This window comes from Bos indicus x Bos taurus, chromosome 12 (assembly GCF_003369695.1).
Source record: "Bos indicus x Bos taurus breed Angus x Brahman F1 hybrid chromosome 12, Bos_hybrid_MaternalHap_v2.0, whole genome shotgun sequence".
NCBI classification, from domain to species: Eukaryota; Metazoa; Chordata; class Mammalia; order Artiodactyla; family Bovidae; genus Bos; species Bos indicus x Bos taurus.
The window spans coordinates 23428470-23446312 of NC_040087.1; the positions used below are offsets into that span (position 1 = coordinate 23428470).

Below are 17843 nucleotides of genomic sequence, written 5' to 3' on the forward strand. Positions count from 1 at the left end.
AAGGGTTTCCCAGGTGGCTCAGTGGTAAAGAATCTGCCTGCCAGTGCAGGAGACACATGAGCTGTGGGTTCTAGCTCTGAGTCAGGAAGATCCCCTGGAGGAAATGGCAACCCACTCCAGTATTCTGAGAAATCCCGTGGACAGAGGAGCCTAGCACGTACAGTCCATGGAGCTGCAAATTGTCGGGACAGGACTGAACGATTAAGCACACACACAAAGTGAAAAGTTATAAATTCTCAAGCTAAGCTGAAAAGCAGAAATCATTAGGACTGCTTTTATATACAGAAATGCTTGCATATCATTCCACATTTAAAGAGTAAGAACTTTAGGGGTAGTTTCTAGAAATCTGTATTCATAATTTTCTAGGTCACTTTGATAATCGCACAGGTTTAGGACCTACTAGCCTAAACACTTACTATAGGCACTTAACTATACTTTCAATTTTATCTGAAAATGGACTGGCATTTGGAAGTATACATTCATTTCTAAGACCTATAGCCATTAATCATCTTTGTCCCCTATCCCTTTTTTGGGCTACATTTGTTATATACTGCCTTAACAGGTGTGTTAATTAAGCACTTAAATAATAAAATAAGAGTACACAATATGGTTTATGGTGTAAGAAAATGTATTTTCACAAGATATGAATCATGTACCAATAAAGCACTTTAAACTAAATACACCACTTTGAAACATTTTGCACAAAGAAGTTACAGATCATATTTAATAACATGTCTAGTTCTATACAAGGAAATATTTTTAAGACCTTACTGCAATAAAATTTTCCAACCAAAGAACAAAAATTTTAAATAATTTATGAGACATCATAAAACCTATCTGTGTGACAAATCAGGCAGAATTCTGTGCTAGAAACAGAATGAGGGAAAATCTAAATAAGACAAAAAATTCAGAAAATAGGCATTCATAAATTTCTCATTAATGGAGGTTTAATGTTGTTAAAGACCAGGAGTCTTTAGGCATCAGAAAATAAAAATCTGCTTATAAAAACAAAAAATTCCACGAACATTAGTTAACATACTTTTCTACCTCAGCACAAATTTTTTTGCCCTTTACAATTCTGAAGACTGCTAGTCATTGTCAAATATCTGAACCATGTCTTAGTCTTAACCAATATCATCTTTCGGATACTGATTCTGTTGCATAATTTTTTTTCCCCAATGAACCTAGGGCCTATGCACATTTCAATAAAAATTGGTTTTAGAAATACTTTATTCATGAATAATTCAACACCTATATCTTGAAGCTTACATTTTCCAGGCCTCCAAAGTGCAAAACAGATACCAAACAACCAGGCCTGCCTCCAGAGACCTCAGCATTTAGAATACAGCAGGTCAAGTGCTGGTTCTCAATCACTATAAGCCTTCACCTTTCAAGATATGCAGAGATACTGATGCCCTCACTAAGGGCAACCATAATCTTCCCTTATGTATATCTTTCTTTAAACTAAGAGAATTCCAAAAACCATATGTTGACAATGCCTATGCTGTGCTTTCTCTGATCATCTTCAGCTCCTTATAACAATGTCAAGTATTTTGTTTTCCCTTCAGTTCTTTCCATTGCCTCTGTGGCTTTGTCTACCCAGTCTGGCCTTTTCTGTGACACTCTCGTTACAGGTTTCTGCTTGCCTTCCCTTTTGTTTCTTTCCTTCTTGCTAGAAGCCTGGTCATCTGGGCTTCCCCATTTTTCTTCCCTAGCTTCTTATTCACCCCACAACTATAGTCTTAATGCTTCCTTAAATGTTCGGTCTTCATTATGTATAACTAACCAGAATTTAAATTAGCATTTTTATGACCTCTGTTGTGAACTTTCAGATGTTCTTCTTTACACTTTCTCCCTGAAGGCTATTTAGGATTATCTTACAAAAGATGATGGTTTCTTGAGGATTCCTATTTTAAAGGTTGTTTTAAAAGAGATCAATAAAGGAATGCATAGTTCAACAACTGATGCTTCTACTTTATTCTTAATTTTCATCATTACAAGTACTGGAGTCTGCAAGATCATCGCTAAAACTCCTTGGTGTGAGATACCAACCAATTTTACCCATAAGGGCTAGATGGAAAATGCAATTTTGGGCTCTTTGATATCAAATTAAAATTTATTAAGAACTCAAGAAGTCTGAAACTTTAAAACAAGCTAAATGATAAGACAAGTTATTCATTGATATGATCCTTTACCATAAATGATATATAAGGAGGAATTCAACTATGTTTGTGTCTGTGAGTCAGATGCTATCAAGCCAACCGTCATGTGTGGATCCATAATCTTTTTTACATTTTTAACTCAGGGACAAGGAGGAAGATTCAGTAAATTTTAATTTTCCAGATGTTCTCAGAAAGAATGACCAGAAGCATCCTCCGGTTATAAGACACAGATGGTTGATCCATTCACCCCTGATGAACTACCTGTGTGTGCAGCGAGGCAGCAATGAAAGACTGATCCTCTGTGGTCATGGGGCCCTAGGCCGGGATGCGTTCTCTCCTCACATGAAGTGTGAACAACAAGCATGGACAGATAATCACCTTTCATTATGTCTTCAATTACTGGTATTTTCATAGGATTTCAAATGCCTGATTCCAATTTTACAATAACAATACCAATATTTACTCTGGAAGGGGGTTTTATGTTCCAAGCAGCAGATATTAACAATGTCCAACACGATCTCTAGGAATTATTCGCAGTTCTGAACCGTGCTTTAGAAAAACATTTCCTACACAAACAGACAGAACAAAACGTTAGGTATTTAAAAAATGACATGCTCTCATTAACAATTCGACAATTAATATGCAGAAGAAACAAAGGAGTGTCAAGTAGGTGCAAAGCTCAAATATATTAGAACCCAAGTCTAGGCTCCTTAGGTCTTGCTCTTACGCTTCTCACATCCTCAGAACCAAAGCAGAGGCTTCTTATGTCTTGTTCTTACTCCTCTCACATCCTCACAACGCAACAAACGTCTGAAAATTTGAAATTAGAACACTACCCACAAAAATAAAAAAAGAAAGGACACTACCCAAAGAAATACCACCAAACACAATCATCAATATTTGCTCTAATATATAATAAAATACTTGGGAGCAGGAAAAATAAGTGTAAATTACCACAAGTGACAAAAGTTTAGCAGTCCTGACCTATTTTGGGTCTGGGCTGCCTACTGAGAGTTTCTTCCCACTATATGATGCCCACAATTCAACTTTAAAGGGGAATCCAACAGGCAACATGTCAGAGTAAGAAGGAGTTCAGATTAATATAAACTCACTGGACATTTACAGAGTAAGAAAATGCAAAATTTTTAAACCCAAGTTTAAACAACAACAAAATGCCTCACAATTTTCAAAAAATAGCCTTTTTGATTTAATAAATTATACACTTAGAACAACTGACTTTTGTAAAAAGAAATTATCATTTTAAATCCCTCTTTATTTGTTATATGGCTAAATTTACATTTCAATCCCAGGCCTTATGAGGACAATATAATTTGTAGAAGTACTTAAAAAAATAACAGTTTAAAAATAACTACTTCTCAAGACTGCATTTATATTAAATCATGCTTAATTTAAAAATATTTTAACCGAACTATAAGCTAGGCAATGGCACCTCACTCAGCACTCTTGCCTGGAAAATCCCATGGACGGAGGAGCCTGATAGGCTACAGTCCATGGGGTCGCAAAGAGTCAGACATGACTGAGCAACTTCACTTTCACTTTCATAAGCTAAGGAAGGTACATCTCAAACAAATACAGAACTGTCGGTTAAAAAGTTTAAGACTACTCTTACCCTTCCTGCTTGTTAGGGTATCAATATGTAGCGCTACATAATGTTAATGGCTTGAGACTAGAAGTGCAGGCTAAGTCCCATGAAATTTAAATGACTGTACTTCTTCAAAATAATAAGTCAGTACTTACTGAATGTTCATTATGAATAACACAAACTTCTAAGCACTTACATGTACAACCTCACAACTATCTAATGAGATAGTTATTACAGAACATTATTCCCATTAGAGCACAATCTTACCTTAAGATTTTTTGTTACATGTATTAGTTAAAAAACTTTAATGTTCATTATTCAGAATTTCTCTTTCTTGTAGCCAAAAGCATATAACTGATACACAGAATGTAACAAATTATTCACACACTTAGGTACAGACTGCCACACAATCCCTGAAAATCAGCCATTATCTTGGTAAAATCCTATCAAGTCTAATTAGAATGAATTACATATTCATTATCAATTGATGTAGACAGCCTCACCACACTGCCATGGATTGCGGATACTCACCAGCAGTCTGTGCAGGATTTATTCCTATTCCATCTAGAAAATAAGTTGTAAAATGACCTGAGTTATTTCTGAAGCTAAAAGGCTTTAACAGTAAGAAGAAATGTGCCAAAATAATGCTGCTGTGCATACAGGCAGTTATACCACGAACATGAATGACAACCTGGCAGGTAGGTTATCTGTTAAATCTCTCACTATTATGCCTTTACACATATTGCTGGACTAGACAATGTCTGTCAGTGAAACGACCCCACGAAGTCTGACAGAGGATAGTTTTTCATACTGTTTTGCCAAATCCAGTGAAAAATAAAGCCAAAATGCCTTAAGTATGCCATTCGTCGTTTAACACTGCTCTGAGGCATCAAATCTTAAGGCTGAAGAACCAGAGAGATATAAGTTCCACTGACACTTGATAAAAGTTTACAATGCACTCTCTCAGTAGCTACTCATTTATGAATCTAAAAGTTTCCAGAAAAGGAAGGATCACTTTCTTCCAAATACAGACATATTTCAATGTGGCAGCATGCACAATTTTTCAGAATGAGAAATTCCATCATTATCTAAACTAAATCATACCACTTACTGCTCATTAAAGCCACCTTCTCTTAGTCTTTCTTAACTACACATGAACTACTCACCAGTACCTGGGACCATGACTTTGTATTCTTAATAGTTAAGCCTTTCCTGCCATCTTTGTTCCTCATCTTATTTCAGTATTTTCTCTTTGGGCTGGTTCCATTAATTATTTGTAGTATCCAAAAACAGGATTTAATTTATATTATCTAACTGGATAAAATCCTCATTATTGCAAGCCTGTAAGAATTGTTTTCTATCAGGAAAGCAATAATAAGGGACAGCAAAGGTACATTCCTGCTTAGCTTCCTATATTCTAAAACGATTTATGATACAATAGAAAACGTTTGTTAAATGACAAGTTATTTTTAGCAATAATTTGGCATAAGGACATATGATATTATAATGTGCTGTGCTTAGTCGCTTGGTCATGTCTGACTCGGTGACCCCATGAACTGCGGCCTGCCAGGCTCCTCTGTACATGGGATTCTCCAGGCAGGAATACTGGAATGGGTTCACGCCCATCTCCAGGGAATCTTCCTGACCGAGAGATTGAATGCAGGTCCCCTGCACTGCAGGCGGATTCCTTAGCATCTGAGCCACCAGGGAAGCCCATAAAGTACTGTACTACATAACAAAAGCACAGAAAAAACTGAAGACACAATTATGAACAGTAACTTTGATGTAGTGTTTACAATTATGTATATCACTTATGTTGATATAAAGTTTAGGGTTTTTGTATTTTAAGTCAATTTTAACTAATTTGGTTTCTTTTAAACAGCTAATAGCTCTGTTAATAAACAGGTTTAAGACAAATTCTTACCATTGGTAATAATTGCACTTGTTGCTGCAGGAACTTTAAACTAAAAAGGAAGAAAAGAAAAAATACATATAAGCATATAAAATGTTAATTATAAAAGATAGTTAGCAATGATAGGGTACATATAATCAATTCTATAATTTTAAATGTAATTTATCTTTTAGGATAAGTAACATCATCAAAGAAAGTATTACAATCTGCTTTATCTTTAAAGACTAATGTGCTGTGCAAAGTCGCTCCAATTGTGTGCAACTCTTTGCAGCCCCACGGACTGTACCACCTGGGCTCCTCTGTCCGTGCAGTTTCCCAGGCTAGAACCCTGGATTGGGTTGCCATTTCCTTCTCCAGAGGAATCTTCCCGACCCAGGGACTGAACCCGCGTCTCCTGCGTTGGCAGGCAAGTTCTTTACCACTAGTGCCACCTGTTTTCTAAAACTTGCATTTCATTGTATTTAGGACACCAGAGATTGTAAGATGCATCTTATTTTATGCACCATAAAAAAGGAAAAACACTGTCGATGAATCTATTAACCCAGTGTTTGATCTTTCAGACTTCCACACAGTTTACTTTGGTCATACATAATGCTCAGGCACAAGTGAAAATAAAAGCCAAGTAACTGAAATTTCTTGGTAGAAATAATCAGTTCAAACAAATGCCCTCTTGTGTTTAATACGGGCTTGCAATAGTCCAATTATGCCACCAAGAAATACCTCTAAGTACAAGTAGGGGTGCAGGTGATGTCAGTTGGACAATTATGTGACTGTCACGTGGTCAACCATGACAGACAGCCTCCACTCATCTCTATTCAGAGATGTAAGTGCTTTATGAGTCAATGAAATGTGGTATGGAGCTTATTGGTAGCTTAAAGGTAGAATTATTCTCTTAATGCTCTTATTTGTCAAAGTGTGTTCATAGCTCATTCATTTTTCCAATAATGTAATAAGCACTTCTATGCTACAGACTAGCTTTATAAATATTATACTTGAGTTTTGTGATTAAGTTTGGAAAACACTAAGTTATGCAGATGACACCACCCTTATCGCAGAAAGTGAAGAAGAATTAAAGAGCCTCTTGATGAAAGTGAAAGAGGAGAGAGAAAAAGTTGGCTTAAAGCTCAACATTCAAAATACTAAGATCATGGCATCCGGTCCCATCACTTCATGGCAAACAGATGGGGAAACAGTGGAAACAGTGGCTGACTTTATTTTTTTGGGCTCCAAAATCACTGCAGATGGTGACTGCAGCCATGAAATTAAAAGACGTTTACTCCTTGGAAGGAAAGTTATGACCAACCTAGACAGCAAAGGAGGTAAGTCCTGGGTGTTCATTGGAAGGACTGATGTTGAAGCTGAAACTCCAATACTTTGGCCACCTCATGCAAAGAGTTGACTCATCTGAAAAGACTGTGATGCTGGGAAAGATTGAGGGCAGGAGGAGAAGGGGACGACAGAGGATGAGATGGCTGGATGGCATCACTGACTCAATGGACATGGGTTTGGGTGAACTCCGGGAGTTGGTGATGGACAGGGAGGCCTGGCATGCTGCGGTTTATGGGGTCGCAAAGAGTCGGAGACGACTGAGCGACTGAAGTGAACTGAACTGGGAATTTAAGTTAAATTTAAGTTAAACTGGGAATTTTTTCAATATCCTTTAGTATGCTGCTGCTAAGTCGCTTCAGTTGTGTCCGACTCTGTGCGACCCCATAGACGGCAGCCCACCAGGCTTCCCCGTCCCTGGGATTCTCCAGGCAAGAACACTGGAGTGGGTTGCCATTTCCTTCTCCAATGCATGAAAGTGAAAAGTGAAAGTGAAGTCGCTTAGTCGTGTCTGACTCTTAGCGACCCCTTGGACTGCAGCCTATCAGGCTCCTCCGTCCATGGGATTTTCCAGGCAAGAGTACTGGAGTGAGGTGCCATTGCCTTCTCCAAATATGCTACTAATATAGTTTATTTGACTCCAGGAAAATACAAAAATAATCAATAACGCCCCATACTTTTGGACCACTGATCCCAATCTCAGTTTTTAATGGTTATTTTATATTTTGGTGGTTCTAGTGGTCTGGGGAAAACATTCTCTCTAGGAAATGCTGCTCTCAGTATTTACAATAATCACACACCATAGTTGAGAAAAAACTAAGAGCTCATTATAATTTATGAATTTAACAATCAAGTTTTAAAATAAGAACTTAACTACACATGAGAACAATTACTTGTTAGGGGCCTATGTACCTAAAAAAAAAAAAAACAATTTTACTGTCCATATGGCACATTTTTAATTGTAAACGTCCTTTATGTTTTAAAAATTTTAAATAAACTTAAAGTAACTTCAAAATATACTTTAATAAATTTTAAAATAGTTAAGTTTTTATAGAGGTTGTAATACTTTTTAAAACCTTGATAAAACACCTAAATTATAGGCAATCTCAGATTTCTAAAACTTGAATATGACAAAGTTTTTAGTTGTTATTCTTAGTTATGTCTACTTTAAGTTACGCATTTTCTTTAGTGGTAACCTATTACATGACAATAAAAATCAAAAGCAACTGCAGACACAATTTTTCCCTTTTCCAGACTATAGTAACAATGTTTAACTGAAATTTGGGGAAGCTTTACTAGTGATGAAAATACAGAAACTACCACTTCTTTCTACAAAAAACTGACAAGTTTTTTCCTAGATGTGAAGTTCCTCAGTTTTCATTTATTTCTATTTCAGATCCCATTGTGTTTTACAATTTAGGATGGTAAGAAGTTCCTCTCAGGCTTTGACAACTCATTTAAATTAATTTCCAGTCCTATGTTGGGGGGTTTTATTTTTTATTAAGAGAATTATATTAGGGTTTTATATCCACGGACAACTCAGGTCAACTCTTACTCTTACTGAAAGATTCCACAACATTAAATATAAATGCTATTATATTTTTACTCAAAATCATGTTATTGGGCAGGAAGGATAAGCATTAACTATTTCCATTTTACAGATGTAAGAAATTTCAGGAAGAGAGAAACTGTCATGTCAAACAAATAATTAATGACACAGTTAAAAGAGGAACCCTAAGTCTCCCAAGTCATAAGCTTCTCTTCTAATTGTCAAAAACAAACAGTTACTTTATAGATGCCTCTGATGAAAATCTTTGTTTGGAAAAATTTTATCTCTTAAAAACAGAAACCCAATCATATTTTCAAAAACAATAAATTTTACTGACACCGCACATGCTTATAGAGAAAAGTTGAAAAACATGATAAATATATAATAAAATTGTACTTCCAGAATCAAAGTTAGTAAAAATACAAGCATACAGTGTGACGTTTTTAAAAAATTGACATATGACTATCTTTTCAATTTCAATAAGGATTCCCCTTATAATTTAAGTTACATTAAATACATGCGTCAGTTTGTGTGACCCATTCTTGTATCTGTGGGTCTCAACTCTCACTCTGCTTTTACCTTTAAGTGAGGTTTAATTTTGACACCATAAACCTAGCAATGAACTTGTGTGGAAGTGGGAGGTCAAGACACATGCAGATTTTTGAGACACATTTTGAGACACAAACTGTATTCTCTACAGGCCGTTCCAATTTCTATACTTACTTCTTCTGCTGCAAACTTTAACACTGCTGTGAAAGGTGTACTTTCGGGAACACTGAGTCTGCAAAAATTAAAAAAGAATTTTTTGAAAGGCTGATTTTTTAAGTCCTTTGTTACTTATTTCAGCTCTTGTAGCAGACCTTGGCAAAGCTGTCTTTTGAGTCTGAGGTTGGCTGTTCTGATTGTACACCATGTGCATTAAGTCTAAAAAAGAAAGCAATAATTAGCCTTATAGCTGACATGGTGCCCTCAGGTCCACTTGAAAATGCATAACCTATAATAGGTATGGATTTGTACATGTTTAATACTTTGATACAAACAAGTCTAGCATGTAGGTTGCTTCTTGTTTCCAAAAATGGATTTCAAAAAGTGGAATCTCTCCTCAATCTTAAGTACACTTTGCCACCTACAGTTCATCCTGTGCAGGAACATGATTGTTTTCATTAGAAGAGCAGGCTACCTGGGGAGCATCATCTTTTCATGAACTTTTCTGTGCACTTTCAATCACCAAGTCAAAAATAATAGTCCAAGTTGGTAAAAATGAGTATGTTTACTATGGGAAAATAAGAAGTGATCTCCCACCTTTATAACATATAAAAAAGCTCATACAACACAATCTGAAATAACATTCTGAAAAGTGATGTGTGGTTTTGACTTGAATTGTGGCAAGTATATTCAAGATCACTGATAAACAATCAATCTGTATCAACTATTCAACTTAACCATAAAAAAGAATTGACATTATACCTTAAGAAAACAGAGAAACAGGTTAAAAAATAAGCTATGTAAGATTCCTAATGTAAAACAAATTACAGTGAGTAAAGACAGAAACAAAAGTAACATTTCTCTTTGAAACTTCTCTATTTGTCACCACTGTACTGTTCTCTAATGATTTAATACAACTACAATATGTAACATTCTCAGGTATATATACCACCTGCTCACTCAGTCTACAGATTGAATGCTGAATACAAAAATCATTATATCTGATGTTGCACATTACCATGATTTTCAATAAGAAAAGTGTGAACAGATTTCTTGGCTGCCATATTCCACTCCCCCAAAATATGGCTAAAGAGAAAACAGAACATGTTTTTTTCCCTTTCCTTTTTTATATGGAATAAAAAGAGACAAATACAATTATAAAGAATAGCCATTTATTTAAAAAATACCTAATAAACTGGCAATATAAAAATTTACAAAGCCAGGAATAGTACTTTGCAAGTATTTCTATAGTTTATTTACAGTTCAGAACCTGAGAATCGCTGTCCTAAAACTCTTGCCTGTAGAGAACTTCTAAAACTTTGGGGTTTCAATTCACTTTTGGACTAGAGATAGGAAATGTCCTTGTACCATATAATTAAATGTCATGCTGATACTCATTAACAAAAGTTTCTCTCCACAGATTAAATTGGTGAGACTATCCAAACAAAACCCAATAAAATATAAAAGCGTATTTAGTGAATGTTCTGACAGAAAATTGCACAGGGACTGGGAGTTACTTTCACTCCAGAGAATTTATCTAGATCTGATGCCCTTGAGTTTGCCAGTCACATCACTTACTCATACATTACATTGGTATTTTGGAAAGATGACAACCATCCTGTATACTGAGGTGATCTTTTAAAGTAAACTACTGGCATTTTTTTAATTAAAAATCTCACATAAATAGAAGTATGGCATAACTTCACCCTGCTTATTTAACTTATATGCAGAGTACATCATGAGAAACACTAGGCTGGAAGAAGCACAAGCTGGAATCAAGATTTCTGGGAGAAATATCAATAACCTCAGATATGCAGATGACACCACACTTAATGGCTGAAAGTGAAGAGGAACTAAAAAGCCTCTTGATGAAAGTGAAAGAGGAGAGTGAAAAAGTTGGTTTAAAGCTCAACATTCAGAAAACGAAGATCATGGCATCTGGTCCCATCACTTCATGGGAAACAGAGGGGGAAACAGTGGAAACAGTGTCAGACTTTATTTTGGGGGGCTCCAAAATCACTGCAGATGGTGACTGCAGCCATGAAATTAAAAGACGCTTACTCCTTGGAAGGAAAGTTATGACCAACCTAGATAGCATATTGAAAAGCAGAGACATTACTTTGCCAACAAAGGTCCATCTAGTCAAAGCTATGGTTTTTCCAGTGGTCATGTATGGATGTGAGAGTTGGACTGTGAAGAAGGCTGAGTGCCGAAGAATTGATGCTTTTGAACTGTGGTGTTGGAGAAGACTCTTGAGAGTCCCTTGGACTGCAAGGAGATCCAACCAGTCCATTCTAAAGGAGATCAGCCCTGGGTGTCCTTTGGAAGGAATGATGCTAAAGCTGAAACTCCAGTACTTTGGCCACCTGATGCGAAGAGCTGACTCACTGGAAAAGACTCTGATGCTGGGAGGGATTGGGGGCAGGAGGAGAAGGGGACGACAGAGGATGAGATGGCTTGATGGCATCACCGACTCTATGGACGTGAGTTTCAGTGAACTCCGGGAATTGGTGATGGACAGGGAGGCCTGGCATGCTGTGATTCATGGGGTCACAAACAGTCAGACACGACTGAGTGACTGAACTGAACTGACCAGTGTTAGAAAGAATGAAGTTTGTACAGGACACTGAGAGAAGGGTGACACGAACTTTCTATACCATCACAGAAATTGTCACGGAGGTGAAATTTTAATCATTAAAGGATGTTATCAGGAAGTGGTACTCACAAAACTACATTCTAAGCACAGAAGAGAATGTGTGCCAGAGCAGGTAGATTTCAAAAGATTTGCTGTCAATATGCAACTAGGATGGCTGAAACTTTAAATGATGGTGGTAGTGACGGGGCTGGGGAGGCGAGGCAGGGAGTTGAGACTGGGAAGACTAGAATTAGACTGCAAGAGTCAGAGTGAAAGTCGCTCAGTCCTGTTGGACTCTTTGTGATGCTATGGGCTGTAGCCTGCCAGGCTCCTCTGTCCCTGGAATTCTCCAGGCAAGAATACTGGAGTAAGTAGCCGTTCCCTTCTCCAGGGGATCTTCCCAACCCAGGGATGGAACCCAGGTCTCCCACACTGCCGGCAGATTCTTTACCATCTGAGCTGAAAGAGTCTAAGGTGTTTCTAATGCATCCTGTACATGACAGAGAATGTTTGATTTCAACATTTCTATAACCAAGTAGCAGTATCAACAAGGAATCAATCAACAAGCAAAACCAACCATAAAAACTGGGACATTCCCCCAGAATAAATCTACAACTGCAACATCCTCTCTAGAATGCAACCGTTAGCAACTCAAAAGGACGCTTCTCTATTACAGTACATATTTACCTGCCTGACAAGTGAAAAGTGGCCTAAAGAGTTAAAGCATGTTTTCCCACAAATCTCAGAGCTGCTTTTACTTACATAATCCTAAAAGACGATGCTGTGAAATATGCCACACAATATGCCAGCAAATTTGGAAAACTCAGCAGTGGCTACAGGACTGGAAAATGTATTTTCATTCCAATCCCAAAAAAAGGCAATACCAAAGAATGTTCAAACTACCACACAACTGCATTCATCTCACACGCTATCAAAGTAATGCTCAAAATTCTCCAAGCCAGGCTTCAACAGTATGTGAACCATGAATTTCCAGAGCTGGATTTAGAAAAGATAGAGGAACCAAAGATCAAACTGCCAACATCCGTTGAATCACGAAAAAAGCAAGAGAGTTGCAGAAAAACATCTACTTCTGCTTTACTGACTATGCCAAAGCCTTGACTGTGTGGATCCCAACAAACTGTGGAGAATTCTTCAAGAGATGGGAATACCAGATCACCTGACCTGTCTCCTGAGAAACCTGTATGCAGGTCAGGAAACAACAGTCAGAACTGGACATAGAATAACACACTGTTTCTCAGTTGGGAAAGGAGTACATCAAGGTTGTATATTGTCACCCTGCTTATTTAACTTACATGCAGAGTACATCATGAGAAATGCTGGACTGGGTGAAGCGTAAGCTGAAATCAAGATTGCCGGGAGAAATATCAAAAACCTCAGATACACAGAGGACACAACCCTTATGGCAGAAAGTGAAGAAGAACTAAACAGCCTCTTGATGAAAGTAAAAGAGGAGGTGGGTGGGTGGGTGGGGGGGAAGTTGGCTTAAAACTCAACATTCAGAAAACCAAGATCATGGCATCTGGTCCCATCACTTCATGGGAAATACATGGGAAATAGTGACAGACTTTATTTTTTGGGGCTTCAGAATCACTGCAGATGGTGACTGCAGCCATGAAATTAAAACATGCTTGCTCCTTGGAAGAAAAGTTATGACCAACCTAGCCAGCATATTAAAAAGCAGAGACATTACTTTGTCAACAAAGGTCCATCTAGTCAAAGCTATGGTTTTTCCAGTAGTCATGTATAGATGTGAGGATGGACTATAAAGAAAGCTGAGCGCTGAAGAATTGATGCTTTTGAACTGTGGTATTGGAGAAGACTCTTGAGAGTCCCTTGGACTGCAAGGAGATCCAACCAGTCCATCCTAAAGGACATCAGTCCTGAATATTCATTCGAAGGACTGATGTTAAAGCTGAAACTCCAATACTTTGGCCACCTGATGTGAAGAACTGACTCATTGGAAAAGATCCTGATGCTGGGAAAGACTGAAGACGGGAGGAGCAGGGGATGACAGAGGATGAGATGGTTGGATTGCATCACTGACTCATTGCATGTGAGTCTGAGTAAACTCTGGGGGTCGGTGTTGGACAGGAGGGCCTGGCGTGCTGCAGTCTATAGGGTCACAAGGAGTCGGACATGACTGAGCGACTGAACTAAAATCATACATGTTATATACATTTTATATAAACATATCCATATACAAACTACACATACAACTACACACACACACTAAACTAGAGGCCTGCCAGCAAACTCATCCAGTCAATAAGTATTAAGCGAACTGGTACCACTTTCAGGCACCCTTATATAGTTACTGAGGCTGCCTTACACCTTTTTCCCTCCCTCCTTCTCATTCTTATCCAGAGCCAGTTGACAGACTGATGAGAATACTCCGGTATAAAGGCAGAAATCAGAGATGATGAGAAGAGGCAGTTAAGGGCTCTACTTTGTTAAGCCCAACTATCGTGGGAGTTACACCAACGGGAATCAAGGGCCTGACGTTCTGGACATTTCAGAACCTGGGCTGGGAGGCCTTGCCTTACTTCCCCGAACAGTTGGTCAAAGCGGTGAAAGGCCTGTCTCGTTATAAGCAGATTTAAGACTGTATTAAGGATCCAAGCAAATCACCAGGGCCCGGTCCACACGTGCCCCTGCTCCACCACCCCCGAAATGAGTTCCGAAGAGAGCTCGGAAACCAACAACGACGTTCCCATCACATAACACCCACACAGCCTCGCGCCAGGGCAAGCTGATACACGATAACCCGGTTCAGGTGAGTGGGGCTGCCTCGGGGAGAGGAGAGGAACGCGCACTGCTGAGGTGGAGGCCGCTGGGATGGCTCGAGTCGCCTTCCCCCCAACTCAAGAGCCCCTCCACCCGCCACCGCGTCCGAGCTACTCACACTTTGTATGGCAGCCGCGGGTCCGACGTCAGTGTGATCTTAAAAGAAACTTTCGACCTGAGGAAGAGAGAAGAAGAAGTTAAGGTCGGGCAACGGGACCGCGGAATTGGGCGGCTGGAAAGCCAACACTTACATGGTGCCGCCGTTCGGGACCGAAACCTCACAGCAAACCCGTGCTGAACCTCACACTTGCACCCTAGCGTCTCTTCCAACTCAGGTCCACGTCTCCTTCCGCAAGCTGGGGTCCTCCGAAGATGCGGCTGTCCAGAGCACTGCCTGAAAATTGGAGCCAGAGGCTCAAGTTGGGCGGAGCTTACGAGATCGAAATAGCGAATGCTTTTGTATGTATATTTCTGGAACACAGTTTCGGGTCGTATGGAAAGAATACTATTTTACTTGAAGTTATTTTTCTTCCGTATTTTTAGTTAGGCAGCACAGAGACAGCGAGATTCAAGGTCCCAGTTTGCAAGTCGGGGCGGAAGTATGGGTCCGGGAAGGCGGGGGAAAAGCTGAGCGGTGGGCAGGGTTGTGGGCAGGGCCGGACGCGGGCGCGATCCTACGTTGCCGAGGCAACATGAGCGCGGAGAAGATCCAGTGATGCTCAAGAAGTGGCGGATTCATTTTGATATTTGGCAAAACTAATACAATTATGTAAAGTTTAAAAATAAAATAAAATTTAAAAAAAGAATTAAATATTAAAAAATAAAAAATAAAGTATGTGAAGCCAAAAAAAAAAGAAGCGGGAATCCTTACCCAGTTTTAATATTAGTATTTTCTACCTGCCCAGCTACCTAATCATGTTGTAGGTTTCTCGTAATTTAGCTCTAAAGTTTTTGTTTTCCACAGATAAGAAACTTACCAAGTTGGTGGGAAAGACAAGATCCCTGCACTTGAGGAACCTGAAGTCTAGTTGAGAAGAGAAATCCCACAAACAGATTTCAGTAGTTTGTGATCTCACAGGATTAAACCAGGGAATCAGTTTGCCTATTATCAGTTACATTTGTTCAGCTTAATAGCAAATTTTCGCAGAAAGTGAAGAGGAACTAAAAAGCCTCTTGATGAAGGTGAAAGAGGAGAGTGAAAAAGTTGGCTTAAAACTCAGCATTAAGAAAACGAAGATCATGGCATCTGGTCCCATCACTTCATGGGAAATAGATGGGGAAACAGTGGAAACAGTGTCAGACTTTATTTTTTTGGGCTCCAAAATCACTGCAGATGGTGACTGCAGCCATGAAATTAAAAGACGCTTACTCCTTGGAAGAAAAGTTATGACCAACCTAGATAGCATATTCAAAAGCAGAGATATTACTTTGCCAACAAAGGTCCATCTAGTCAAGGCTATGGTTCTTCCAGTGGTCAGAGAGTTGGACTGTAAAGAAAGCTGAGCGCCGAAGAATTGATGCTTTTGAATTGTGGTGTTGGAGAAGACTGTTGAGAGTCCCTTGGACTGCAAGGAGATCCAACTAGTCCATCCTAAAGGAGACCAGTCCTGGGTGTTCATTGGAAGGACTGATGCTGAAGCTGAAACTCCAGTACTTTGGCCACCTCATGCAAAGAATTGACTCATTGGAAAAGACTGTGATGCTGGGAGGGATTGGGGGCAGGAGGAGAAGGGGACAACAGAGGATGAGATGGCTGGATGGCATCACTGACTCGATGGATGTGAGTCTGAGTGAATTCAGGGAGTTGGTGATGGACTGGGAGGCCTGGCGTGCTGCGATTCATGGGGTCGCAAAGAGTCAGACACGACTGAGCAACTGAACTGAACTGAACTGAATCCTTTCTATGTGTCAGGCACTAAAGCTAAATGCTGAGTATGCTGATATGAATAAGGTAGGTAGGTCGAACCTTCTGGAATCTAACAAGTTCTTGTATAATGAGAGAAGAAGACTGTATTTACTCTAATTTTTTATTACAAATCCAAGGATCTATGTCTGGATGACAAAACATCTTCTTACGATGTCTGTAAGAACCTTTTAAAAGGAACATTGCAATGAATAGACAAAATCGAAATAGACTAATATAGACTTATAGACTAATATAGACTAATAGACGAATATAATGGAAAAAATGGTTAACATTTAGTATACTATGTTACATTCTTAAGGAGAGGAGTCTAAGAGAGGAATAGGGGAGCAACTGTAGTGGCAGTGCTGAAAACAAATTTCATCTTTGCCTTAATTTCGTAGATTACTACTTTTCTGTATTGGTATCTATCCATGCATGATTCCGACTGTAGGAAAAAAAGACCTTGATATTCTCATGACAGTCACTGTCTTCTACACTTTTAAAAATGTAGGTCTTGCCATGTATGTAGTAGCATAGAAGCTAATGTCTACTGATAGATTTGGGGATCAACAGTTATAGCATTAGCTCAATATTACTCTTTTTTTTTTTTTTAATTTGCTAAGACATCTAGCAAAATTTGGCAAATATAACTAAAGAAGGATCTTCTTATTTATTGAAAAGTTGATATGGCAAAATATATTTAATAACTCTAAACTGGAAGCAAACTCGATTTTAGGAGGTTATTGGCAAATGTAACATTTTAGGACAACAACTAGCATAAGTAGACTAATGTGTTTTGGAAGGGGGCCAATTAGCATCATGCAGAGGCAGAAATGATTGTGGAACTGCATGGTGTGATCATATTAGAACTCATTAAATATCATTGAAGCAACCCAATATTCTTTTTTCAAAAGCATATACAGCTCTCATTATTAGAAAGAAATGGGAGGGATAGTAAATTTACTTAAGGATGAAAAGAATAGGCTGACAGAGTCATAAAATTCTTCTTACCAGTTATTTCTGTAGCCAGATTTAAATAAAGTAGAAAACATGTCAGATTTAGGTACCAATTCATTTTTATCTTTCTAACTCTTTCACCCTAATTTGACTGTATTTGGAATTATGACTAAAATCACCTGATAGTCAAGTTTTTTCATCCTGGATGGTTTATGCTTGGGTAAATCTTAGGGTCTTCTACTCCAAACATCTTATATTACAGGAAACAAATTATATATCAATG

General features: G+C 38.5%; 1 protein-coding gene across 1 annotated transcript; it reads right to left on the bottom strand.

The window, feature by feature from the left end:
* Positions 1–610: 610 nt before the first annotated feature.
* UFM1 (ubiquitin fold modifier 1) lies at positions 611–15058 on the bottom strand. The gene is made up of 6 exons (XM_027557361.1): positions 14949–15058; positions 14816–14872; positions 9276–9333; positions 5690–5729; positions 4297–4329; positions 611–2728 (listed from the first exon to the last, which is right to left on the bottom strand). Coding segments are annotated over exons 1-6 (258 nt in total). The 5' UTR covers positions 14951–15058; the 3' UTR covers positions 611–2660.
* Between the last annotated feature and the right edge of the window lie 2785 nt (positions 15059–17843).

Excerpts from the sequence above, each read along its gene's own strand:
- UFM1 (XM_027557361.1), bottom strand. Across the intron at positions 5,730-9,275 it reads TAAAGTTTGCAGCAGAAGAA|TTTAAAGTTCCTGCAGCAAC; the intron begins GTAAGTATAGAA and ends CTTCCTTTTTAG. Across the intron at positions 4,330-5,689 it reads AAGTGCAATTATTACCAATG|ATGGAATAGGAATAAATCCT; the intron begins GTAAGAATTTGT and ends CTTATTTTCTAG.